At 42.8% G+C, this 27240-nt stretch overlaps 2 protein-coding genes and 1 long non-coding RNA gene across 3 annotated transcripts; 2 read left to right on the top strand and 1 right to left on the bottom strand.

The window, feature by feature from the left end:
- Positions 1-537: 537 nt before the first annotated feature.
- Positions 538-25334, bottom strand: LOC306841179 (uncharacterized protein). Its single transcript, XM_079370891.1, has 11 exons — positions 25119-25334; positions 24646-25002; positions 16376-16466; positions 12021-12041; positions 5319-5377; positions 4838-5200; positions 3321-3629; positions 3188-3228; positions 3088-3111; positions 2331-2424; positions 538-2191 (listed from the first exon to the last, which is right to left on the bottom strand). The coding sequence occupies exons 1-11, from the start codon at positions 25171-25173 to the stop codon at positions 2154-2156; spliced, it is 1452 nt and encodes a 483-aa protein (XP_079227017.1). The 5' UTR covers positions 25174-25334; the 3' UTR covers positions 538-2153.
- On the top strand, positions 8363-22931 carry LOC306841181 (uncharacterized protein). The gene is made up of 8 exons (XM_079370894.1): positions 8363-8594; positions 8959-9055; positions 9173-9252; positions 12433-12473; positions 16602-16818; positions 21533-21588; positions 21707-22057; positions 22255-22931. Exons 2-8 carry the CDS (start codon positions 9053-9055, stop codon positions 22389-22391), a joined length of 885 nt encoding a protein of 294 aa, XP_079227020.1. The 5' UTR covers positions 8363-8594; positions 8959-9052; the 3' UTR covers positions 22392-22931.
- Positions 25141-25430, top strand: LOC306841191. Its single transcript, XR_013781449.1, has 2 exons — positions 25141-25220; positions 25328-25430. It is a non-coding gene; the product is annotated as an uncharacterized lncRNA (long non-coding RNA).
- The last annotated feature ends 1810 nt before the right edge of the window (positions 25431-27240 follow it).

Raw genomic sequence — 27240 nt, 5'->3', positions numbered from 1 at the left:
TGTCCATAAAAAGACGATCCTGATGGCGCTCGTGTGACGTTTTTTTAGTATAGCTGCTCTGTCGTTCTTTTGCTGCTCTGTGTGTCTTTGAATTCCCCCCGGAGACAAATAAAGTTTTATGAATTTGTGATGGTTTTGGGTCTGTTGCTCTGTTAAGGCCGTGGAGAGTGGAGTAAAAAACGGCAGGCAAAAACTCACGTCCACACGGATGCGGGGATTTCAATGCTCAAAGACCAGAGAAATGACATAATTACACATTCTTTAAAAGTGGTCCAGAAATCACATTGCAAGCTCAAAGAAATGGATGTAATATTTAGTTTATGTTAGTCACTAAAGGGACACCTTGCAGGAAGCACTCAGTAACAGCAAACCGGGAGCCGTCGCCGCGTCCACCGGGTCGCCTACCGCAGCTGCCGGATGGAAACTCTGTACACCAAAAGTCCAGGAAACGCAGAGCGTTCCGTCTGAAGCCGACTCTCTGTCCGTCTGCGCTGCGGTTACAACAGTGACAAATTGAATTGAAATCAAACACTTCAATTCATTTTCTCACAAACACATTTAAAACTGAGTGTTTGAATCCCTGAGCTGTGAACTCCAACCCGACAGATTCATCATCCAGAAGATATTTATAGCACATCCAGCAACTTCTTAAAAGTTCATTATACCAACATGATGCGCTGATTTATAAAAATACATTCATAAAAACCAGTTAAACAGTGTCATCGTGTTGCACCAGCAGGGGGCGCCGTGTAACAAACGTGATGGACGTGCTCTGTTACACAGTTTTCACATCGATCACAGGAAGGAGACTGAAGACATGTTAGTGAGTTTTAGAAGACAGTCGTCTCTCTCCTGTTGACCTGCTGGACATACTGAAGACATGAAAATAAACGTTTCTCTGCAAACTGCAGTGTAAAAAAAAGTAAAAAAATTGTAATTTTTTGGTAATTTTTTTTAAGTAAAAAAATTGTAAAAAAATATCATTTTTTTAAAGTAAAAAAATGTTTGGTTTTTTCTTTAAGTAAAAAAATTGTAAAAAACAATTAAGCATATAAAAAATGAGGAGATAAGGACTGGGATATTGAAGCTGTAGAGGAGTGAAAGGAAGAATAACAGCGTCTCTGTTTTTGGAGGAAACTCAGAGCTCTTGAGCTGAAATGATTCTACTTGACTTTTCTGTTTTCACGTTTTGCATTCAGAGTTGGCGAAGAGGACGAGCACTGGTTGTTAAACGAGGCAGCAACATAACCAGTCAGGAGTTTAAGGACTCCAGACTTCAGGGTGCAGGGTCCACATGCTCCAGGATGAGGACTAACACGTTACATCGTTACACCAGCGTGATGAGCTGTGATCGGAGGAACTTGATTCAATCATGTCAAACTTTCGTCTGTTTTTGTGTCCTTCATGTTTGTTTGCTCTCGGTGCCAGGATGATTCATCGAGGGCCGATGAAGGTGAGACGCACCTCAGTGAGAGCGGATGGAGAAAGATCCGACTGAATATGACGGATTAGAAAGACGTGTTTGGACATTTAAAAAGGTCGATGTTACAGATGTGTTCGGGGGGGGGGGCAGAGAGGCTAGAGGATCTGGACCTCATGGTACACGGGGGGGGGGGGGGGGCAGAGAGGCTGGAGGATCTGGACCTCATGGTGCACAGGGGGGGCAGAGAGGCTGGAGGATCTGGACCTTGGACCTGGGTGTTGGTGTGCAGGAAGTCAGAGAGGTGGAGCAGAGCGAGGTTTTGGACTTAAACGTGCTGGGAAGGATTCTGAAAGGATTCATTAAGAGGAGCGTCTCTCCGGTTTGGAGGATCTGAGAGCGGTTCAGTCTCTCCTGGAGCCTCAGTCGGACATCTTTGATCGTCATGGTCAGTCTGGTCTTGGTCTTCTCTTACATTAAGCTGATGCATCTCAGTTTCATCCTTCCCGTCTGCTCCTTCCTTTTTCTTTTTTCCCTTGTTTTCTGTTGGGAGAGAACAGAAGACTTTAAGAAATGAAGAAGTCTGTCGTGCTCTCTGTTCAGCTCCAAACCGTCAGTTCTCCTGTCAATAAGCTTCAGTTTATTTCTTGTCCTACTTCAAACCTGTCCTGCTCTCATGTCTCAGAATGAAAAGCTTTATCTACTCGGCCTCAGACTGGACGGACTCTGGACTTTAAATCAACACTAATGGACCGCTCGTCCTCGTCTTCACTGTGATGAGAAAAGACAAATCTAAACTCTGTTTTTACTTTCACTGTTTCAAACTCAACACAAGAAAAGAGACAAAGAGAAGTGTGAACCTTTTATTTTCAATCAGAAAATCAAGAGGAAAAATAAATGTTTGACTTACTGCTTCGCCGTTTATACAGGAAGACCCCAAGAATGACACAGATGAGACCAACGATAGCAACAACGATACCACTGATACCACCAGCACTGAGACCCTGGGAGAAACAGGAGAGAAAAAGGTTTGTTGTTCACAGTTTGGACTAAATATAAAACTCTTGTATTTCTTTGTCGACAGCCTCCTTTCATATCACAACAATAAACTCCCTCAGCTGTCGGCTCACTTCCTGGTTGAGGATGGCGGGTTTAGCAGAACTGGTCTCTGATCCACATTTGGGGATCCACTTCTTCTAGCTAATCCAGCTAAGGTCTGACCCGCTTGTTCAAAGAACTGGATCAGACCTGATCCTCGTTCAGACACCGAGGACGTGAAAGTATCTATATATACTGTATATATATCTCTAAATACATTTCAGACCTGAATGAACCTGATGAACCAGCTGGCAGCTCGACACAGTAAAATGTTGTTTTGTTGGAGCAGTTGAACCTCTCATATCGTCTCTTTAATCTGAACCGGCCCTCGGCTCGGATCACCGTTCTTTTAAACTTTCATCAGCTGGAGGTTTGCTCTGGATTAAATCAGGACTGGATGATCAGATCCTGTCCCATAGCTATGACCCTGAAGGACTACTTCAGACCCATGTGTCCCGGGTTTAAACTCAGACCACTTCATGATGTTGACTTTCACTCTACACGTGGACACACCTGATAAAAATCTGCACAGCTGCAGTACAGACAGTTAACTTTGTTCTCGTACTCACCCCTGGTTGGTCTTTGTTTGTTGTCTGTTGGAAAATAAAACATTATTTAGAAGTTCTGCCAACAAACAGTAGAAAATAATTCAAATAAATATTTCCTCACCTCGTCTTTGCCCTCATCTGGACTCTTCCTCGGCTCCACACCTGTTCAAACACAGCGTGTTAGTGAAATGTGACACTGTGCCTTTAAGAGCTGAATGTTACATGTGATGTTGAAGGACGTTAGCTGTACTCACAAAGGGAGACACTGTTTTGTATTTTGTTATTATTTGTAACAACAGTGCAGGTGTAAGTTCCAGAATCCTCTTCAGTTACGTTCTCGAGTCGAAGTGAAACGTTTCCTTCAGCCATTTCATCTTCAAACATGGACGTTCTACCTTTGAAGTTCTCGTTTTGCTCAGTAAGATGATCATGTCCATCTTGCCACTCGTTAACAACCGTATTGTTGCGTTTCCATAACACCATTATAGCAGATGTATTCAGCTTGGTCTCGAGGTGGACGGGCAGAACGACATCGTCCCCGACTTTGGCAGGAACTGAGCATCCTGTGAAAACAAGAGACGTCATTAAGACTTCCTGTCAAAACATCAAGACACTTGTGAAGAGCTGTGTGACAATAACACAGACTGTAAATATTAATACTCAAGCTAACGACAGGCTGAGAGCTGAGGCGGGTTTTAAGCCTCCTGACAAACCGTTACATGGCGCCCACCTGTCAATCAGCTCAGCTACACCCCTTATTGTGAATAACTCTGATCCTTCATCCAATCAAAACTGCTGAGTCATCAAAACATTCCCCCCCGTACAGTGTGTGTGGATGGAGACATGAGCTAATCACACCTATTTGGTTTTTTGAAGCAGGCTGTAAACATGTTCATGTCTGCTGTAAAAACAGGCTGTTTGAATGGGTGTGTATGTGACTTCCTGTGCTGCTGCAGCCAGCCTCTAGTGGACACTCCAGGTACTGCAGCCAGCCTCTGGTGGACACTCCAGGTACTGCAGCCAGCCTCTAGTGGACACTGCAGGTACTGCAGCCAGCCTCTAGTGGACACTCCAGGAACTGCAGCCAGCCTCTAGTGGACACTCCAGGAACTGCAGGATGTTACACTTCAGCATCAGCTACATTTTTCATCATAGGTGGTCGTCGCTCGGTCATCACTCTTAAAGAGTAAAAGACCTCAAAAAATGTTTTCACTATGTTTTTACTGTTAAGAACATCCAGAATAGTTGATTTTAACTTAATCCCTCCTCTAATGAAGCAAATAGCCAATCATAGATATGGATTTTGGGGCGTCCAATCAGATTACAAACACGCCCCTGGAGACAGTTTCTTCTTCTTTTCAGGAAAATCGACGAGAAATTTGCTCGAACTTAATGACAGATTTTATTGAACTTATTGTTCAATTCCTTGAAATGAAATTATTATCTGGATTGTTCCGGTGTCTTAAAATAAGCGTATTAGATAGTTTGAAATTAAAAACAGACAAATGCACTTTCTTAGATTAGAGTTTTTGCGGAGTGCGTGTAAATCAAACAGGATTGGGGAGTGCTGGTCTCTGAGTTTGGGGCTCATGAGCACGTGAGAGAAGGTCTGCATCAAAGTCAACATGAAAGAAGGAGTTTCTACACTCTCACTATGACATCACAAGCTGAACATCTGAGCAGAGATTTAACTCTACTGGGATTTTCTTTATGACCAGTCGGTCCTGATCCAGACTTTAAGAACCTCCTGAGATCTACTGAGTCAACTTACCGCCCACAATAAGGAGACTTTCACCAAGACCTCTATCAGACTCTGTCCTCACATTACACAGGTATCTCCCCGAGTCTTCAGTCCTTAACGAGGACATGTGAAGTCTGAGTCGTCCTTCTTTGAGGACGTCTGTGTCACAGTGGACTCGTCCTGCAAACTGTCCATGTTGAGTCTTTGAGACCTGGTCTCCTCCGATCAGTTCAAACAGTGTGAAGACTTTGACATCAGTGCCCTTCCAACATGTGGCATCAAGAGAGGTGAGTGAGCCGTCAGCTGGGGGAGGGAAGGTCATCTCCAGCGTGACGTTCTGCTTCTCCTCTGCCTGATAGAAGCTCTGAGTGGACTTCACTTCAAATGTTGGTGCTGAGGAGACACAGAGGGGGAGAGAGGAACATGAAGTGTTTGTATGTGCAGTCTGACAGAGTGTTTAGTCTCCTCTCTCTCTCTCTGTCAGGAGATTGAAGTCAAGCTGTGAACTAACCACAGACACAGCAGCTCAGCTTGATGAGCAGCAGGATCCAGCAGATCATCTTCATCCTGTGAGAGGACACAAACACATGAGGTCAAAGGTCAGTTCTGTCAGGTGAGCACCCCCCTACAGGCCGTCTGCTGTCATTACAATCAGAGGACAAACTGTTCTTATGACGCCTTGTTTCTCTCTCTTCATGTCGACTCTTTACCATTTAGTTCATCAACAATCACTTTACACCAGCTGTCTGTACTGGATGCTTCTTCTACAGCAGGCTGCATGCACTCAGTACAGACTGACTCAACAGCGCCCTCTTTTGGTTGCTTGAGGAACTGAAGGTTCCCCACAGCCCACTGCAGACACCCTCGCACTGCTCTCACTCACTCACACACACACACACACACACACAATGTGGTTTTATTTCCAACTAGACAATTCCAGCAGAAATTGTGAGGGTGGTTGCCGTCTGTGTTTCTGAGTTATACTGCAGTAAAAGTGTTAGCGGGTCCTCGTCGTACTTCCACATTATGCCGCTGCTGTGACAGCGGACAACACAGCACGCACCCTTAAACACACACTTCTGTTCCTTGAACCTCTTCAAAGTAAAAGCTGGCGATACAGGCTATACACTGTTTAACCAGGACACTCGGAGCTTTATTTTGAAGTAGTTTGTTTATATATGCGAGCAACCACTGACCTCCGGATGGCGATTTACAAATATGTTTCATTTTTGTCACTTAAACTCGATTTTTGTCCAAACCGTGTGCCCGAGGTTTCCACAAAGTAATAACACACTTTTTGGGGCCGAGCCGGTCCTTTTGATACCTTTCTTGTGTGTGTGGCGCAAACGCTGTGGGAGGAGTAGTGCGGCCCGTTTTGAGGATATAATAAAGAGAACTAGACAATTCCAGCAGAAATTGTGAGGGTGGTTGCCGTCTGTGTTTCTGAGTTATACTGCAGTGAAACTGTTAGCGGGTCCTTGTCGTACTTCCACATGATGCCGCTGCTGTGACAGCGGACAACACAGCACGCACCCTTAAACACACACTTCCGTTCCTTGATAGATAAATCATTTTTTATGTAAAGAGCATATTGCAGGTTTAAGATTAAGTACATGAACACACATAAGTGCTCTAAGTTAGAGGAGAAAGTGGCTGTTTTTAGCGTAGCTGTTTTGTTTGACAGCAATGACAAATTGTTTGTTTGACAGTCACGCACCACATACACACACATTGGGCTCTCACTCTAACTGACTCCAGAATGTCACAGTTTTCACTCATGTTTTAAAATTGCGACTGTGGTCCCAGTCTGAATGGCAGGTCAGTTAGAGTGATGACATCATTGTTTCAGTGGGACAGAGTTCTGTTGTAGCTGTTAGATGGCACCATTCTTACTGCTGTCCCAAACATGCACGCACACACACTGACACACACACAGCATATGTGAACTTTGAAATCACACTCAATCAATTAAAAAACTATTTGTAGAAGGTGCAAGTGTCGATCATTCACCTTTACATTGTATGGGAGCTGCTCGTAAAAACAAATCTGTACAACGTATTACGGTGCCGCGCTGTGTGAGAGAGAGAGAGAGAGAGAGAGAGAGAGAGAGAGAGAGATATGCAGCACTATGTCTTTATTGTTTATTCCTCATGCAGCTTAGTGCTCACGTTGTTATAGAAAATACAGGTGCAGGATTCTCCTGACGTGAGTTCACAGCCCACGTAATCCACACAAACATGCACAACAGCGCACACACACACACACTCCACAGTTTAATACGTGCACATATATCAGGCTACTACAAAAAGTTTTAAAGTTTTAATGGGATAGAGGACCTAAGCTTGTGTTTCTGTTTGTTTCCAAACCGCGCGTTCCGTCTTTCCCCACTGCGCGCGCACACACACACGCGCACACACACGCGCGCACGCTCTCTTACAACAGAGTGGGATTTATAATAAATGGTATGACTACATATATTAATACAGACTGTCCGGTGTCTATTACGCTCTGTGTCTGTGTTTCTGAGTTATACTGCAGTGAAACTGTTAGCGGGTCCTCGTCGTACTTCCACATGATGCCGCTGTCAACACAGCACGCAAAAACACACACTTCCGTTCCTTGAACCTCTTCGAAATAAAAGCTGCCGAAACAGGCTATACACGTATGAGTGAGAGGACAGTCGGAGCTTTATTTTGTTTATATATGCGAGCAACACTGACTTGCGGATGGCGATCCACCCTAATAAGTACATTTACACATACAAGGAATTTGTTTTGGTGCAACAAAACCAAAAACCAGTTAACAATTGAAATAAAGCCAAAATAGCAAGAGATTAAATAAAATAAAATGACTTGTATATAAAATAGAATTTAAAAAGTTCCAATATAAAACTATTTAAAAAAAAACTCCAAATGTACAGAAGACAACATAAAGTGCATTTAAAGTCTACTGAGTGTTAATGTAACATATAAAAACTAAAAACAGTTTCAGCCTTCAGTCATATTACTGACATGAATGAAAGTGTTCTTACCTGAGAGGAGTGCAGGATTTAGTCTGGACTGGATCAGTCTTCCTTCAGGCTCCTCTTCTGCTGTCAGACGAGAAAAAAAAAAGTTTCAAATCAAAGATTAAAAATGACTTTCTCTGAACATCATCAGCTGCCAACCCCTCTCCCCACCGTCTGTCGGATTGAACAGGAACTCTCTGTGGCTGTAAAAGGTATCGTGCTGCGTTCAGGGACATCGGAGTATTCGAGTTGTAAAATGAACTCCTGCTCATATCAGACCAACAACTCTGAAACTCTCCAAAGAATCAGCTGCCAAACTTACTGACGTCAGACTCGTCATCACATAGGAGGACAGACTGTGTGTGATGACAGTTGTACACAGTGTTGATATAAAGAGCAAAAGTAAGTCTGTAACGGTTCATGTTGTAAAGTTCGTGTTTGAAGTATTCTTAATTCCTATTGTCTTCTCTATTGTGAGTCAGCGGCCTGGTCACGTGGTCCAATAACCGGTTACGGTCGACAGTGAGCTGTGAACATGAGCATATTCTACTACCGGTTGCGAAACTCCTGTAGGCTGCAGAGTTTCCGGTGGCCCAATGTAGCATGTTTCCCGAATGGCCGACGCAAATCAATTACATTTCTCGAGATGTCTTGGACATTTGTCGGCTACTACAGTCGATGATGTTCATCGACTGGTCAGCATTTTTTCACCCGCACCCCAAAGCAAAAGAGAAAAGGGCTTCAAACTGTACATCTCTCAGTATTTACATCATTTTGAAGGTAAGTCACAACAACATATCCATGCTACGTGCTAAAGTTAGGTTATCTGGTAGCTGTTATGTTATCTCTCTATACATTATAAAAGTCTGAAGGTTTGTCTTAGCCCTTGTTTAGTTTGTGATGTTCGGAGGCTATGTTGTTTACAACCACTCGGACATGTCAGACAGGCAGTGGCCTAAAAGGATCTAACGTCGGTTTGTTCATTGTCAAGTTAGGCCTGTGTTGGTTGACTTGACTATGAACAAACGAACTTTAGATAACTTGACGACAATATGTTCCTATTACAGTTGCTTGTTATTGTACTTACCAACTAACTTGCATGTAATTGTATTACTAACTTGCTAAAATTGTTATTTTTCCATAGACAAAGATCAGGGCAGAGTGCTACAGGTCCATGAGGAAATCTGAGAAAGCTCACAAGCTCAATTGTGGATCAACAGTGGCATAAGCCTAGAGCTATGGTGAGTTCATTCAATCCACATTTATTTATAAAGCACCTTTTCATACATACATTGTACCTGCTTTAAAACAGTCCGACTTGCCACATTCTGTTTTTATTTTTTACCATATTGCTGTAGGGGATAAAGCCGGGCCCTGTTGACAAGATGGCTGTGATCTCAGCCAAACCAAAAACCACAAAGACCACAGAGGGAGTGCGGTAAGTGCTCTATTTATGGGATTTCAGCAAACATTACATTGGCCAATAGCATTTACAACCAGCGAGGGGAAACTGGCATAATTGTTACAATGTAGGTTCTATGTGTAATTAAATCCACGGTAGTGAGTTATAGGTCCAAGTAATTTCATCAATGAATGATTCCACTTACCGTTAAGTGTCAAATCCTTTAGCAGGTGTCTATAAAATTGTCCAAAGCCGTCACACTTTTATTCATGATATTCAGTTTTATTATTAAAGGGACACGTCACCCATTTACATGAAGCTGTGCATCATTAGAAACATGATAGTAGAATCCAGCCCTCATTTTGACCCTGAGACGAGAAAAATATGTTTTTCTTTGCTTGTAAGTTTTCTTCATGTGATGCAAAATGAAGCTTTTTGCATCACATGTTTATTTCGTGTGAAGAAGATGAACTTTACTTTTATACATTCTTGGGTCATGTTTGTGGAGATGCTTTGCTGTTATTTGATGATTTAATATAATAAATTGTAATAAAACAATTAAACCCAGATTATAAACTCTGAACGTGATGCTGATGTCAAACTTGAACACAAACAGACGACTATGGCTCAATCTCATTTCCCTTATTTGCACCGAGTGTCCTCCGAGTTGTCTCCTCCACTTGCGTCTTAGCCCCGCCCACCAGAGATGCACGGAGGAAACGAAGCCGAGGAGAGAGGACCGAGGAAATCAGCTTTAAGACACGAGACGTCGTTTCCTCGACAGCGTCACATGACGCGACATCAGCTGATCACGTTCAGCTGTCAATCAGCCGAACACCTGTTTATGTCCACACACACACACTGTATTATTTCTAATCAAACACACACACACACACACTGTATTATTTCTCATCAAACACACACACACACACACTGTATTATTTCTCATCAAACACACATACACACACACACACACACTGTATTATTTCTAATCAAACACACACACACACACACACACACACACTCACTGTATTATTTCTCATCAAACACACACACACACTCACTGTATTATTTCTAATCAAACACACACACACACACTCACTGTATTATTTCTCATCAAACACAGTTACAGTGTTTAGTGTCTTTACCTGATAAAACACCTGAAGAACAACCTGCAGTCTGTTTCAAACCAAAAGGACAGTTTCTACTGACTCAAAGATTTCATTTTGAATTGTCTATAATTATTGATTATTATTAATCAGTTTGGACTGAACCTAGCCTGTATTTAGACAACCAACTCTGTATTTTATAAACACAGATATTTGTGTCAGGATACTGAAAATGATTGATTAGAATCTAAATGATGAAACGTTCAGAATATAAAACGGACTCCTCTTCATCAGACTCTTTTTAATGGCAGCTCATCACAGAGCGACTCTTTACAAACTCACTGATGTTCATCATCTGTTTAAATGTCCCACGCTCCGTTTAGCCTCTTTTTAATCTCCCTCTTTTCTCCCGTATTAAACTCTGTTTCACTGAAGTCTGATCCTGTGCAGCGTCCAATCAGTGAGCGATATACGAGAAGGGGGCGTGTCTGTCAGTGAAAAGACTTCCGTGAAGTCAGCTCTCGTGTCTCCTCGGTCATCGCTCCTCTGATCAGCCTCCTCTCTCCTCGATCCTCTCTCCTCTGTGCTTTGGGACGATCCTCAACATGGCGGCTTTGGAACTACTTCCTGTTCAGCCGAGGACCGAGGAGACTGCAAATAAGGGACTTGGGATGCACCCTATTTATCTCTGTGTTCCTTCCTCTCTGTCAGCTCATTGTGTTTTTTTGTGTCGGTCGAATGTTTCCTCGTGTTTCCTGAGGTTTGTACTATGAAGAAGGATTTGAGCTATGCGAGGTAACTTCAGGGTTAACCCTGGGGTTTCAGTCCAACGAGGGTCAATTACTTTTTACCTGGTTGATAACCAGCTTCGTAGGACTGATAATCACAATCTCTTATGTCAGGGTTTGTTAAGCCAGATCCCCCAAAGAGACCCTGGATATGTTGAACTCACTTTGTAGTGCAGGCCCTGCTACTGTGTTTTTTCATTCTGGAATTTCTTTGATTTAGTGTTGACTAAATCTTTGTTTTTCCCTCTGCCTCTGAAGAGTGGGGCTGTGCTCACACTTTGAACCTTTAGTTTATATATCCAGGGAGATATACAATTATTATTGTTATAATATATATGATAACCTAAAAAGGACAGAGGGATAAATGTTTGATTCCTTCAATGTTAAATCCACTCTCCTAAAACCATCCTGCACCCTGAAACTCCACTCTCCTAAAACCACCCTGCACCCTGAAACTCCACTCTCCTAAAACCACCCTGCACCCTGAAACTCCACTCTCCTAAAACCACCCTGCACCCTGAAACTCCACTCTCCTAAAACCACCCTGCACCCTGAAACTCCACTCTCCTAAAACCATCCTGCACCCTCTGCTGGATGAGGATGAAACACATGTTTCCTGCTCCATCATGTAATAATAACGTTCTAACATTTCGTGTCGTTAAAAGGGCGGTAAACCTTTACAACAAAGCTGCAGACTGCGTAACGAAAGTAGATCACATCGTCTCGACCTCATATCTTTCTGTCATGAATCATTTTAATTAAAAACAAAAAAACATTTCTGGTGAAAAAACTGTCCAACAAACATTCTCGTGTGTCGATCGTCTCCTGATTAAATCATGAAGTATAAAACACCTCAAACAGACTCAGACATGAAATACAAACTTTACCTGGTCTTTCTTGAGTCCTGGTCTTTCTTGAGTCCTGGTCCATGTTTAGTCCTGGTCCGTGTGTAGTCAGTATTTTATCCTCTCTTCTTCGTGCAGCTCGTGCTTCGTCACAAACAGTTTGTTTGAAATCTCCCAGAGACACTTAAAACACGAGCAGTGACCTTTCAAAATAAAACTATAGATTTCTTCTTTACAACACAAAGAGGACAGAGAGCGAAATATTCTGTTCTATTTCTTCAACGTACTAAAACTCCCTTCGCGCCGCTCACAGTGCAGCGCCTCAGTGTCATGACGTCATCACAGGGTTTATAAGGCGCTCCTGGAGAGAACCAATCAGAGTCCTCTCAGCTCTTGCAGACAGTATATCTGTGTTTCTGTGATTCTTCACATTTAAACTGGGATTGTGTTTCTCTTCTTTTCCACTGAAACCAGTCGGGACAGAAGAAGAAGTTTCTCTCCTCCAAACACAGCAGGTATGTAGACCTTTATTTATGTCACTTTATAGCATATGTGTCAAACTCGAGGACCATGACAGCTTTCAGCTTTGGAAAGAAGAGAGACTTTTTTTTTTAGTAAATTAGATATTTTTATTAGAGCTGTCAAATTTAACGCCATAATAACGAGTTGATTTTAATTCATTGTCTTTATTGTCAGATTCAGGAGTCCATTATAAAACATATAAAAACATCTCCAACTTTATAGAAGAATCATTCAGTCCACATCGATGGCTGATTGTTTCTCTGATAAACTCAGAGTCTACACGACTGCAGAGAAGTTTCCTCTCTCATCCACAGATTTAATGACACTTTTTTTAAAGACACAGTGAAACAGTACAGCTGCCAGTACAACCAGTGGCAGTCCCAGTCCCAGTCCAGTGTAGAGACCAGGTTTTGGTCTCTGAGCTTGGGGCTCATGAGCAGCTGCTGTGAAGGACAATAAAAATATTTGACTTCAACATTAAACTCTGAACAAACAACATATAAGATGCTGTCAATAATAATAATAATAATAATAATAATAATAATAATGATGCTGCAGATAAATATGAACTACGTCACGTCTTCAAATAAAAGAACCTCCTGAGATCTACTGAGTCAACTTACCGCTCACATTAAGGAGACTTTCACCAAGACCTCTATCAGACTCTGTCCTCACATTACACAGGTATCTCCCCGAGTCTTCAGTCCTTAAAGAGGACATGTGAAGTCTGAGTCGTCCTTCTTTGAGGACGTCTGTCTCACAGTGGACTCGTCCTGCAAACTCTTCATGTTGATCCTCTGAGACCTGGACTCCTCCCATCAGTTCAAACAGGACTGAGACTCCCTTCAAACATGTGGCATGAAGAGAGTTGAGTGAGCCGTCAGCTGGGGGAGGGAAGGTCCACTCCAGCGTGACGTTCTGCTTCTCCTCTGCCTGATAGAAGCTCTGAGTGGCGTTCACTTCAAATGTTGGTGCTGAGGAGACACAGAGGGGGAGAGAGGAACATGAAGTGTTTGTATGTGCAGTCTGACAGAGTGTTTAGTCTCCTCTCTCTCTCTGTCAGGAGATTGAAGTCAAGCTGTGAACTAACCACAGACACAGCAGCTCAGCTTGATGAGCAGCAGGATCCAGCAGATCATCTTCCTGTGAGAGGACTAAGAGTTGCTTCAACTCTGTCTTAGTGTAAAATACATAACACTTTCAAAAGTGTTGGTTTAACTTGATTTAGTGTGGACCAATATCGACACTTTTGAAATGTTAAATTCAACTCTGTAGGTATGTGGGAGGGAACCTTCATGTACATGTGTTCAACCTGAAACTGAAGTCCTGTTTTCTTGTTAAACTGTTTAAATAAATTCATGTTCCAACTGTCTGTTGAGCTGCTGTGATGTCTCATCAAACCTCAACAGAGAGATAGACGGGCATTTAGTGTCTCATTAGTTATTCAGGATTAATGATCATTGATCGACTATCAATAAAATCACTTGTGGTTCTGTTTTCTTTGTCATTGATGGTCGATCACAGAAGTTCAAACTATAAAGACTTCAGTCATATGACTGACATGAATCAAAGAGTTCTTCCCTGAGGAGGATCTCCGCTGTAATCTCAATCTCTGAACTTGAATTTCCCTCGGGATCAATAAAGTATGTATCTATCTATCTATCTATCTATCTATCTATCTATCTAATGTGACTGTTGTCAACCTGTAAGAGGAGCAGGAGCGCAGCGCTTCAGTAAGGACCTCCCTTCTCTCGCTTTAACCAGACTGCTCTTCTCCCACCCTGTTTTTCAGAAGACCATATATGGTACACCTGTTAGACCATATATGGTACGCCTGTTAGACCATATATGGTACACCTGTTAGACCATATATGGTACACCTGTTAGACCATATATAGTACGCCTGTTAGACCATATATGGTACACCTGTTAGACCATATATGGTACGCCTGTTAGACCATATATGGTACACCTGTTAGACCATATATGGTACGTCTGTTAGACCATATATGGTACACCTGTTAGACCATATATGGTACACCTGTTAGACCATATATAGTACGCCTGTTAGACCATATATGGTACGCCTGTTAGACCATATATGGTACGTCTGTTAGACCATATATGGTACACCTGTTAGACCATATATGGTACACCTGTTAGACCATATATAGTACGCCTGTTAGACCATATATGGTACGCCTGTTAGACCATATATGGTACGTCTGTTAGACCATATATGGTACACCTGTTAGACCATATATGGTACACCTGTTAGACCATATATGGTACACCTGTTAGACCATATATAGTACGCCTGTTAGACCATATATGGTACGCCTGTTAGACCATATATGGTACGTCTGTTAGACCATATATGGTACACCTGTTAGACCATATATGGTACGCCTGTTAGACCATATATGGTACGCCTGTTAGACCATATATGGTACGCCTGTTAGACCATATATGGTACACCTGTTAGACCATATATGGTACGCCTGTTAGACCATATATAGTACGCCTGTTAGACCATATATAGTACGCCTGTTAGACCATATATGGTACGCCTGTTAGACCATATATGGTACGCCTGTTAGACCATATATGGTACGCCTGTTAGACCATATATGGTACGTCTGTTAGACCATATATGGTACGTCTGTTAGACCATATATGGTACACCTCTTTAGTTCATCAAGAATCACTTTACACTAGCTGTAACACCCTCTCCCTCTCTCTCTCTCCCTCTCTCTCTCTCCCCCCCTCTCCCTCTCTCCCCCCTCTCTCTCCCTCTCTCTCTCTCCCCCCCTCTCTCTCTCCCTCCCTCTCTCTCTCTCCCCCCCTCTCTCTCTCCCTCCCTCTCTCTCTCTCTCCCTCTCTCTCTCTCTCTCCCTCCCTCTCTCAGCCGGGTTAATAACTCCACACAGACATGTATATAAATCCACCAATCATCAAACACGCAGACTTTAAACTCCTCTAACAAGCCGTCATGATGAACAGACAGATATAAACTGTGTCCTTTATACACGGATCAGAGAACCTGACTGTCTTCAGTCTGCTTTATATAGTGGCAGCGTGCAAACAGAGAACGACTTTGGTCACTTCAGTCAGCATGCTACACCAGATTATATGCAGCTGATAATAAACACCATCAGCCTCTTTAAAGTGTGTGTGACAGAAGAACAGGCCCTACAGGCTTAAAATATAATAACTGATTGATGATGAAATGAAACAAGTTATTACAGTATAGATCAGCTGAGCCTAAACCTTTTAATCCATAAATTATTGACTCATTCTATCATGTTAAACAATTATGACTCTATCAGGAGAAACATATGTTTCCTGATCCATCATGTAATAATAACATTATAACATTTCTTAAAATGTTTGTATTTATCTACCAAGCACAACTGCAGGCTGAGCAACAGAAACAGAAAGACTACGACCTTGTGATGTTTCTGTCATGGTGAAAAAACTGTCCAATCGTTTCCTGTGTTTCAAGGAAAGCAATCAAAACACCTCAAACAGACTCACACAGGAAATACTCACAAACTTTACCTGGTCTTTCTTGAGTCCTGGTCAGTGTTTAGTCCTGGTCCATGTGTTTAGTCCTGGTCAGTGTTTAGTCCTGGTCCATGTGTAGTCCTGGTCCATGTTTAGTCCTGGTGCATGTGTTTAGTCCTGGTCAGTGTTTAGTCCTGGTCAGTGTTTAGTCCTGGTCCATGTGTAGTCCTGGTCTGTGTTTAGTCCTGGTCCATGTGTAGTCCTGGTCCATGTGTAGTCCTGGTCCATGTTGAGTCCTGGTCCATGTGTAGTCCTGGTCTGCGTTTAGTCCTGGTCCATGTGTAGCCCTGGTCCATGTGTAGTCCTGGTCCATGTGTAGTCCTGGTCTGTATAATCCTGTACACTCAGTATCTTATCCTCTCTTCTTCGTGCAGCTCGTCCTTCGTCACAAACAGTCTGGTTGAAATCTCCCAGAGACACTTAAAACACGAGCAGTGACCTTTCAAAATAAAACTATAGATTTCTTCTTTACAACATAAAGAGGACTGAGGGTGAAATATTCTGTTCTTGTTTCTTTCTTCAACGTACCAAAACTCCCTTCGCTCCCCCCACAGAGCTTCAGCCAGTGCTCCTTTTCTTCGCAGGGCAACAACTCTCCTTCCTCACAGGCAAAAATAAAGCTCCTCTCAGTCAGAGGGTCACACCCCCAGAGAGAACATCAGAGTCGTCTCAGCTCTTGCAGAAAGTCTGTTTTTCAGAGACTGTGACTCTTCACATTTATCTGGTCAAGTCGGGACAGAAGAAGAAGTTTCTCTCCTCCAAACACAGCAGGTATGTAGACCTTTATTTATGTCACTTTATAGTCAATGAATAATCAATCTTTAATCATGTCTCTATCATGATGTGACTGTTTGAGCTTTATAAAACAGTCTCCTCAGGCTGTGGCCCTGCGGTGCTGATCCCAGCAGCTCAAACTTTATAAAGTCATTCAAAGTCATATTTTATTTATAAAACGTGTATTTTTAAAATGAACAACATGAAGTAAGTGTGTAGTGACCAAGCCGTGAACAGGTGAATGCAATTGAACTAATCAGTGACAGAGTGCAATAATAATAATAACAATAATTATAATGATGATACATCCTACACCCTAAAAAGGACAGAGGGATAAATGTTTGATTCCTTCAATGTTAAATCCACTCTCCTAAAACCACCCTGCACCCTGAAACTCCACTCTCCTAAAACCACCCTGCACCCTGAAACTCCACTCTCCTAAAACCATCCTGCACCCTGAAACTCCACTCTCCTAAAACCATCCTGCACCCTGAAACTCCACTCTCCTAAAACCACCCTGCACCCTGAAACTCCACTCTCCTAAAACCATCCTGCACCCTGAAGCTCCACTCTCCTAAAACCATCATGCACCCTGAAACTCCACTCTCCTAAAACCATCATGCACCCTGAAACTCCACTCTCCTAAAACCATCCTGCACCCTGAAACTCCACTCTCCTAAAACCATCATGCACCCTGAAACTCCACTCTCCTAAAACCATCCTGCACCCTGAAACTCCACTCTCCTAAAACCATCCTGCACCCTGAAACTCCACTCTCCTAAAACCATCCTGCACCCTGAAGCTCCACTCTCCTAAAACCATCCTGCACCCTGAAACTCCACTCTCCTAAAACCACCCTGCACCCTGAAACTCCACTCTCCTAAAACCATCCTGCACCCTGAAACTCCACTCTCCTAAAACCATCATGCACCCTGAAACTCCACTCTCCTAAAACCATCCTGCACCCTGAAACTCCACTCTCCTAAAACCATCATGCACCCTGAAACTCCACTCTCCTAAAACCACCCTGCACCCTGAAACTCCACTCTCCTAAAACCATCCTGCACCCTGAAACTCCTGAAATGTGACGTAGAAATAAAAAAAGTCCTCGTCTGTGGGCGGAGCGCTCACTCGAGGAGAAAGCCAACAGGAATGCCCTGGGCGCTTCCTGTTGCACTGTGCTGTAGCACAGCAGGTATGTAGACCTGTAGACCTGTTGCACAGTGCAGCACAGTGCAACAGGTCTACAGGTCTACATTCCTGCTGCACTGTGCACTGTGCTGCACTGTGCTGTAGCACAGTGCAGCACAGTGCAACAGGTCTACAGGTCTACATTCCTGCTGCACTGTGCACTGTGCTGCATTCCTGTTGCACTGTGCTGCAGCACAGTGCAACAGGAAGCGCCCAGGGCATTCCAGCTGGAATGCAACAGGAAGCGCCCAGGGCATTCCTGCTGGAATGCAGCAGGAAGCGCCCAGGGCATTCCTGCTGGAATGCCCTGGGCGTTCCGCGCACAGACGAGGAGAAACTTACAGCGAGATTCCCTTGAGAGTGAATGACTTCTAGTCTGTTGTAGATTTATATATTTCATTGGAAGAGAATGCAGTACAAGATTGTATGCAATGTATCATAGTTTGCTTTTGTGATTTATTTTAACAGGACCACTCACAGTTCTAAGCCTATACGCTCGTGTGTATATTGTTGCTAGAATAAATTAAACCCACTTAAAAGGAGCGAAGTTGGAAACAAGAGTAAGCGAGTCAGCCTGTTTACCTCCGTAACAAAATGCTTTAGTGTTTTCACATCGGAAGCTCAGAATGAGCCTCAAAAAAAAACAGCACTGTTTCCTCCCAGGCACAGTGACTCATCCACCGACTGCACTTCACGCTGAGAGAGAGAGAGAGATAGAGAGAGAGAGCCTGAGCTGTGCCAGAGAGAGAGACACACACAGAGAGAGAGACACAGAGAGAGAGATAGAGAGCCTGAGCTGTGCCTGAGAGAGAGACACAGAGAGAGAGACACAGAGAGAGAGAGTGAGAGAGGGATCAGGGCGGAGCATCGAAACCGAAAGTAAACTGAGTGAAGTTTTTTTTTGTCAACCAAAAAGTGGATTCCGTGAATGATTGTCAAAAATATCAACAAGGAGCATTTTTGTGATGTCAGAGCAGCTAATGAGTCTTTGCTAAATATACAGTTTTTATGATCTGATGAAGATATGTATTAAAAAATATTTAGTTTACAAAAAAAAAAAAACCTGGTAAAAATATGTTCCAAAAATGGCTCTCTTTTTCATTACACATTAAAGGGTCAGTGACAGAGTTAGATCATGATGGTACGGACACTTAGCAGAATGGACTCTCGTGCTTATAAAGTGGTTTCAATGACTCAACATGGAGCTGATCAGACTGCAGTGTGCATCGCCTGCCACCAAAAAACCATCACAGACACTCTGTGCGTTTGTTACAACATGTTACTATGAGAAGGTTTAATCTGTGATGAACCTGAACGAGTACAAACTGTGCTGAGGCCTGACACAAGCACACATCTAAAGTCTCTCTCTGTACTCTGTATTAATAAAGTACTGGTCCTAGGTCAGGTAGATTAACCCCCTGTCAAGGTTTTTATAACTTCAACAGCACTTTATAAAAGTGAGTAATCTCTGGCTTCAGTGTTCGGTTAGAGAGTGTGCAGCCCTCCAGGAGTTTCATCATGGATCTTTAATGATGTCCAATAAGAGGCTTCGATGATCTCTTTATCATGAGTGACTGTATGAGCGAGGTTTTCTAAAAGAAACTAAATGTATTATCAATAATGTTGTAAGGTATGTTATTATGTTATTATGTTATGCGAGTTACCTGGTTAAACAGTGTATAGCCTGTAGCGGCAGCTTTTATTTTGAAGGGGTTCAAGGAAGGGAAGTGTGTGGTTAAGCGTGTGTGCTGTGTGTTCGGCTGTGTGCAGCAGTAAAGGAGGAGACGTGTGTTCACTTCATGCCCGATTCCGTATTTCTTTATTTTATAGTTTAATAAGTATAGGCGTCATAAAAACCGCTCGGTTACATTGGTGGCAGCGGTGGGATGCCTTTTTCTCATGCCGACTTTGTATCTTCTCTGGCTGACAGGCTGGAGACGGCTTTCTGTAATGCCAGGCAACATGGTGCCACTGCGCATGAGGACCAAAAACTGTACTATGATGGAGCAGTCCGTCACCGGCCGTTTTCTGTAGGTGATCGGGTGTGGCTGCATAATCCTACTGAGGACCGAATGAAGCTGGCCCCTCACTGGAGAGGGCCCTTCAGGGTCCTGGCTGTGTTGGACTCGCAGGGGGAACCTGGACTTACGTATCGCATTGACAATCCTTTGAACTCTGACGGATTGGGGCAGGTTGTCCATTATGACAGACTGAGACCCTACACGCTGCCATTGCCTGCTGTTTCTCCGGATAGCGTCTCGGCTTCTCCCATTCATGCTCCCTCACTGCTGGAGGAGGGGTCGTCACATGGGGACTGGGGGGCTGAGGAGCAAATGGCTGATGGTGGCCCTGGGGCTGCACTGGATACGGCCGCCAGCAGGCCGAAACTGACTGTGTCTCGTTTTGGCAGGACTGTGAATCCGCCAGTTCGTTTCAGTGACTTTGTCAGTTATAAGTGATTTGCTTGGTTCATGCTGTGTGAAAAAAAAAAAAAAAAAAAGGGTGAAGGGATCTGAGTGTTCATGTTCATGTGTCTTCCTGTTATGGCAGGCTGTCAATGCTAGTGGTATGTCGAACACGATTCTCTGTGTATCAGTTGTGTCTGGTGTACGTTTGGGATTGTGGGGGGCATATGGTGTTGAGGCTGTGAAGTTGGGTGATGCAATTATTTGCTCTGACAATTGTGTTCTGGTGGCAGGTTCCTGTTTTTGTACATTTCTTGCATTTATGCTTGTTAATTTTGTGAAACGAGGACGTTTCTTTTCGGAGGAGGGGAGGTATGTAAGGTATGTTATTATGTTATTATGTTATGCGAGTTACCTGGTTAAACAGTGTATAGCCTGTAGCGGCAGCTTTTATTTTGAAGGGGTTCAAGGAAGGGAAGTGTGTGGTTAAGCGTGTGTGCTGTGTGTTCGGCTGTGTGCAGCAGTAAAGGAGGAGACGTGTGTTCACTTCATGCCCGATTCCGTATTTCTTTATTTTATAGTTTAATAAGTATAGGCGTCATAAAAACCGCTCGGTTACATTGTGTTCTTTATAACCTAAAGATTACTTCAGATATAACTTTTATGTTTGATTAAAACACTTCAGTAAAATGTCCAGCAGAGGTCTCCTTACTGCATGGAATACAGCACGTCTTATCAAAGATGGCACCTAATTAACATCATTAAGGGCAATTCGTGTGGGGTAGTATGATGAGTGCATTTTTTTTTCCTTCTAGAACATTTAAATGAACAAAATTGTGGAGGCAGACCTGCAAAACAGACACGGTGAGATAAAGCAAAACAAACAGTCCAATCAGGACACAACAAGAGAAGTGGGCGGGACAATACAAGGACTCCCATTCTTTGTCCTTTCACTCAATGTTTGAACTCGGTATACAGGGAGCAAATCCTTCATCCTAATAAACAGAGTTATTAATCAAAGGGGTGTTGTAATGATAGCAGACGGCCTGTAGGGGGGGGGGGTGTTCACCTGACACGACTGACCTTTGACCTCATGTGTTTGTGTCCTCTCACAGGATGAAGATGATCTGCTGGATCCTGCTGCTCATCAAGCTGAGCTGCTGTGTCTGTGGTTAGTTCACAGCTTGACTTCAATCTCCTGACAGAGAGAGAGAGAGGAGACTAAACACTCTGTCAGACTGCACATACAAACACTTCATGTTCCTCTCTCCCCCTCTGTGTCTCCTCAGCACCAACATTTGAAGTGAACGCCACTCAGAGCTTCTATCAGGCAGAGGAGAAGCAGAACCTCACGCTGGAGTGGACCTTCCCTCCCCCAGCTGACGGCTCACTCACCTCTCTTGATGCCAAATGTTTGAAGGGAGTCTCAGTCCTGCTTGAACTGATGGGAGGAGACCAGTTCTCAGAGCATCAACATGGACAGTTTGCAGGACGAGTCCACTGTGACACAGACGTCCTCAAAGAAGGACGACTCAGACTTCACGTGTCCTCGTTAAGGACTGAAGACTCGGGGACTTACCTGTGTAATGTGAGGACAGGCGTTGGTATAGGTCGTGGTGAAACTTTCCTTAATGTGAGCGGTAAGTTGACTCAGTAGATCTCAGGAGTTCTTTTATTTGAAGACGTGACGTAGTTCATATTTATCTGCATCATCATTATTATTATTATTATTATTATTATTATTATTATTATTATTATTATTATTGACAGCGTCTTATATGTTGTTTGTTCAGAGTTTAATGTTGAAGTCAAATGTTGTTTTTATTGTCCTTCACAGCAGCTGCTCATGAGCCCCAAGCTCAGAGACCAGCAAGTGAGACCAGGACCAGAGAGTCGGGGGAGACCTGGTCTCTACGTTGGACTGGGACTGGTTGTACTGGCAGCATCAGGTGTACTGGTTCTCTGTGTCTTTAAAAAAAATGTGTCATTGAATCTGTTGGTAAGAGAGGAAACTCTGTAAGCTCTGTGAGCTGTAATCTGAAAAAAATTCCGATTGCATCATTTACATAAGCAAAACTACATTTCTGTTGGGCAGTGGGCCCTTCAGAGAATAAACCTTCATAGAGGCAAATAAGGTGGTGAACAAACACATCTGGAATGATCTGAACCTCTTGATGGTTCTGGGTCAGACTGGGTGGAGCCAATCACTGCTGCCATTGGCTGAGAGGCGGGGTTACACCATAATGACGCTTTGAGAATATTATTTAAAAAACTTAGACGATTTCAGGCTCTTATGACAAACTTGACGTTTAGATTGAACTGCGGATTGAATGATTCTCAGAATTCCATTATTCTGCTGCTGACCAATCCCAGTCAGAGTTCTGTGAGATACCAGTCATCCTCATGGTGACACTTTGATAATGTTGGGGATGTTTTTATATGTTTTATAATGGACTCCTGAGTCTGACAATAAAGACAATGATGAATTAAAATCCACATGAGATCTAATATAATGTTTTTATTCACACTCACACACACACACACACACACACACACACACACACACACACACACTCACACTCTTCTAGGGTGATAATTGATAAGATGTGACTTAATAAGCAGACAGTGGAGAGGAGTGTTAGTGAATTAGAAACTTCGTATGAAGAGGTTTTTTAAACATTAGCATGAAGTGTGGCTCCATCTAGTGACTGAAACACGTCACTGCAGTTTTATCATCTGATATAACATAACCTGCTGCTCTCAGGATTCAAACCCACAACCATCAGATTACCTGAGCAGCAGTTTTACCATCTGAGCTACAAAGATAAGACACCATTAAACAAGACAACAACATGAAGCTAGGACAAAACACTGGAGACAACTTTTTTAAGACTTTAAACTGAAAACGTAGAGAGAACTTCTATATCTAATATATTTACAGCACAGCAAACAATCAGCAACAACACAAACATCCTGTGTTAATATTACTTTAATAAGTGGAAATGAGTTATGAGCCTTAAACACAAAACTCTGGATGACTGGCCAGATGGGGGCGCTATAGGATCATGTATTAGTATATTTAACATCGTATGACAGGTAGCCATTTTTTCTGGGAATAAACAAATTACAAATTAAACCTGTGCAATTAAAAATAGACTCATACATATAAATACATGAACATAACCTGAGCAGGAAAAGAAAATATGTGTTTTTCAAAAGAGACTTAGTAACAGTCAAACCGTACAGGAGGAGGTAACAGCCAAAAAACAGCAAAATAATAAAATCAATAAAGAATATAAAATCATAGATTTGTAACAACATCCATCAGAACACAACAGAAGCTTCAGTTCTGATCCTTCAGTGCAGATGAATACATGAAACATATGAAGCACATGAGAAACATTTCTACATTCACAGATTCTTCTCAAAGCTTCTTGAACTGAAGCTGGATCAACACGTTCAGACTCAAAGGGGGTCCCTGTAGTCCTGATGGCTCTCTTTAGTCAACATTTGTTAATTTGTTTTGGAAAAACAAATCATTTTACCTGGAGCCTTGACTTTATGTACAACAAGACTCCACCCAGTGTTCAGTTTTGGTATTACACACAAAGTCCAGTTTTGGGGTTTTGGCAAAGATCAATAAAAAGAAGAATTATGACTCCAACACCTGTGATTGACATCCAGTCCAGAGTGTAACTCCGCCTCTCAGCCAATGGCAGCTGGGATTGGTTCCACCCAGTCTGACCCAGAACAATAAAGAGGTTCAGATCATGGATGGTTGATTGTTTCTCCGACAAACTCAGAGTCTACACGACTGCAGAGACGTTTCCTCTCTTGACAACAGATTTAATGACACATTTTTTAAAGACACAGAGAACCAGTACAGCTGATGCTGCCAGTACAAACAGTCCCAGTCCCAGTCCAACGTAGAGACCAGGTTTTCCCCGACTCTCTGGTCCTGGTCTCACTGCTGGTCTCTGAGGTTCAGGCTCATGAGCAGCTGCTGTGAAGGACAATAAAGAAACAGTGAAGAAGAATGTTTGAAAGAAAACATGTGAGAGAAGGTCTGCATCAAAGTCAACATGAAAGAAGGAGTTTCTACACTCTCACTATGACATCACAAGCTGAACATCTGAGCAGAGATTTAACTCTACTGGGATTTTCTTTATGACCAGTCGGTCCTGATCCAGACTTTAAGAACCTCCTGAGATCTACTGAGTCAACTTACCGCTCACATTAAGGAGACTTTCACCACCACCTATACCAACGTCTGTCCTCACATTACACAGGTAAGTCCCCGAGTCTTCAGTCCTTAACGAGGACAAGTGAAGTCTGAGTCGTCCTTCTTTGAGGACGTCTGTCTCACAGTGGACTCGTCCTGCAAACTGTTCAGGCTCTGAGACCTGGTCTCCTCCGATCAGTTCAAGCAGGACTGAGACTTTGACATCAGTGACCATCAAACATGTGGCATAAAGAGAGGTGAGTGAGCCGTCAGCTGGGGGAGGGAAGGTCCACTCCAGCGTGACGTTCTGCTTCTCCTCTGCCTGATAGAAGCTCTGAGTGGACTTCACTTCAAATGTTGGTGCTGAGGAGACACAGAGGGGGAGAGAGGAACATGAAGTGTTTGTATGTGCAGTCTGACAGAGTGTTTAGTCTCCTCTCTCTCTCTGTCAGGAGATTGAAGTCAAGCTGTGAACTAACCACAGACACAGCAGCTCAGCTTGATGAGCAGCAGGATCCAGCAGATCATCTTCATCCTGTGAGAGGACACAAACACATGAGGTCAAAGGTCAGTCCTGTCAGGTGAGCACACCCCCCCTACAGGCCGTCTGCTGTCATTACAATCAGAGGACAAACTGTTCTTATGACGCCTTGTTTCTCTCTCTTCATGTCGACTCTTTACCATTTAGTTCATCAACAATCACTTTACACCAGCTGTCTGTACTGGATGCTTCTTCTACAGCAGGCTGCATGCACTCAGTACAGACTGACTCAACAGCGCCCTCTGGTGGTCTCTCTCTCTCTCTCTAATCTTTATCTGATTGATGAAATCGTCATTCATTCCTGCAGTCATGTCATCTTCAAAATAGTGATGTTGATCTTTGAGAAAGAAAACAAAAGGTGCTTTATCAGGCAGCATGAGGGACAAACAGATGACAATTATTTTAACCAATCAGTGTTCACACTATGATCTGTGTGATCTATAATCTATACATCAATATATCAACAACAGACACTTCTTTAATCGCTGATCGGGCGAGTTGAGTACCTTTTAACATTTAAGTAACCTTTTATATTTCTATACTATCTACTATATTATAGTGTTTATTTATAATGGAGTGAGCTCGGCTTAGTCGTTTAGCGTAGCCTGTTGGGGCAGCTGAAGTATAAATGTGTTGTGTTAAAGGCTGATGTGCAGCATGCCGTGTTGTAGTGAGTCCAGTCCTGTCTGCAGCCAGTAACAGCGGAGCCCGTTCTCTGTCCACACAGGTTACCGGCTGCTCCTCTGTGATTTTCCCACCCCATTTTATGGATTGTGTATTTTCCTTCTGTTAAATAAAGCTCATTAATTGTACTGTGTAATGCTGCATTCTGTGATTGTTTGAAGGCTCTGGCTCTAAGTCATTTCCTGCCAGTATCTTTGTAACCCAATATTCACTAGAACATCACTGACATGAATGAAAGAGTTCTTACCTGAGAGGAGTGCAGGATTTAGTCTGGACTGGATCAGTCTTCCTTCAGACTCCTCTTCTGTTTTAAATTAAAGATTCATCTGTCTGAGATCTCTCTGCACAAAGACAACACAGACACTGGTCATGTTTCCTCAACTCAGCCGGGTTAATAACTCCACACAGACATGTATATAAATCCACCAATCATCAAACACGCAGACTTTAAACTCCTCTATCAAGCCGTCAGACAGACAGATATAAACTGTGTCCTTTATACACGGATCAGAAAAGGAACCTGCCTGCTTTGCTCAATTTACTGTAATGTGTCCTCGTTGTGGCACCCAAACAAGTTTGGTCACTTTTCAGTGATGGTAGCTAGTCCGGGGCTATCTAACTCCATTCCATGGAAAAAAGCAGGGGGCGGGGCTACCTAACTCCATTCAGTGGAAACCGGGAATTCAAAGCAGTCGATCATCAGTCTCCCGTGACACACTTCAGTGTTTTCCATGTTTCTAACAGAAACAGTGAATCTATGAATGTTTTCACTTCTGACCAAAACTAAAATAAAATGAAATGTTTGATTGTTTTAATACACAATAATAAGAATAAAGACAAACAGGTGTTCCCTGTATACAGCTTACAGTACATTATAATTATATAGTTTATGTGTTATTGAGAACAGGTTGTTAAGGTCCAAATGTTTGACTGTTTGTATACAGAGAAAGTCAAGATGAAAATCCATGAAGATGATGAAACAGCTTTATAAAAACATTCTTACTGAATGTACGTACAGCAGATATGAACACATTTTTATATCTTTATTTGGATGTCATTGTCTTTGCCTCACTTCCTTTATCTTGGTTTCTCTAAATTTCTACTTTCTCAGTGATTCATGTAGTCATGTTGCCAGCTCATGTTAAAGTTTCCCTGATGGATTAAAGCCTGAAAAGAACTGGTTTTTGATGTCAAACACAGTTCAAGGTCATTTCAGATGTTTATCATCCCTCAGATGTTAAATTAGTTGATCATTTTGTGAATCTGGAGACAGGAAGGAAAGTGTGGAGTCATGTGTTACAGTTTAAATACCTGCATGATCGACTGTTGGCTGTCAGGTATCTGTTCAAACACCCTGTGGTGACTCAGCAGACTGG

Source organism: Symphodus melops (assembly GCF_947650265.1).
Source record: "Symphodus melops genome assembly, chromosome: 20".
Classification (NCBI taxonomy): domain Eukaryota; kingdom Metazoa; phylum Chordata; class Actinopteri; order Labriformes; family Labridae; genus Symphodus; species Symphodus melops.
This window is presented reverse-complemented; position numbering and strand designations above follow the sequence as displayed.

What these genes read in the sequence shown, in the direction of transcription:
- LOC306841181 (XM_079370894.1), top strand. An exon ending in AAGACCACAGAGGGAGTGCG is followed by an intron (nt 9,253 to 12,432) that starts GTAAGTGCTCTA and finishes CACTGAAACCAG; the next exon opens with TCGGGACAGAAGAAGAAGTT. An exon ending in CTCTCCTCCAAACACAGCAG is followed by an intron (nt 16,819 to 21,532) that starts GTATGTAGACCT and finishes GTCCTCTCACAG; the next exon opens with GATGAAGATGATCTGCTGGA.
- LOC306841179 (XM_079370891.1), bottom strand. Translation starts at nt 25,173, where the DNA reads ATGAAGATGATCTGCTGGATCCTGCTGCTCATCAAGCTGAGCTGCTGT. An exon ending in GCTGAGCTGCTGTGTCTGTG is followed by an intron (nt 5,201 to 5,318) that starts GTTAGTTCACAG and finishes GTGTCTCCTCAG; the next exon opens with CACCAACATTTGAAGTGAAG. An exon ending in ACAAAACAGTGTCTCCCTTT is followed by an intron (nt 3,229 to 3,320) that starts GTGAGTACAGCT and finishes GTGTTTGAACAG; the next exon opens with GTGTGGAGCCGAGGAAGAGT.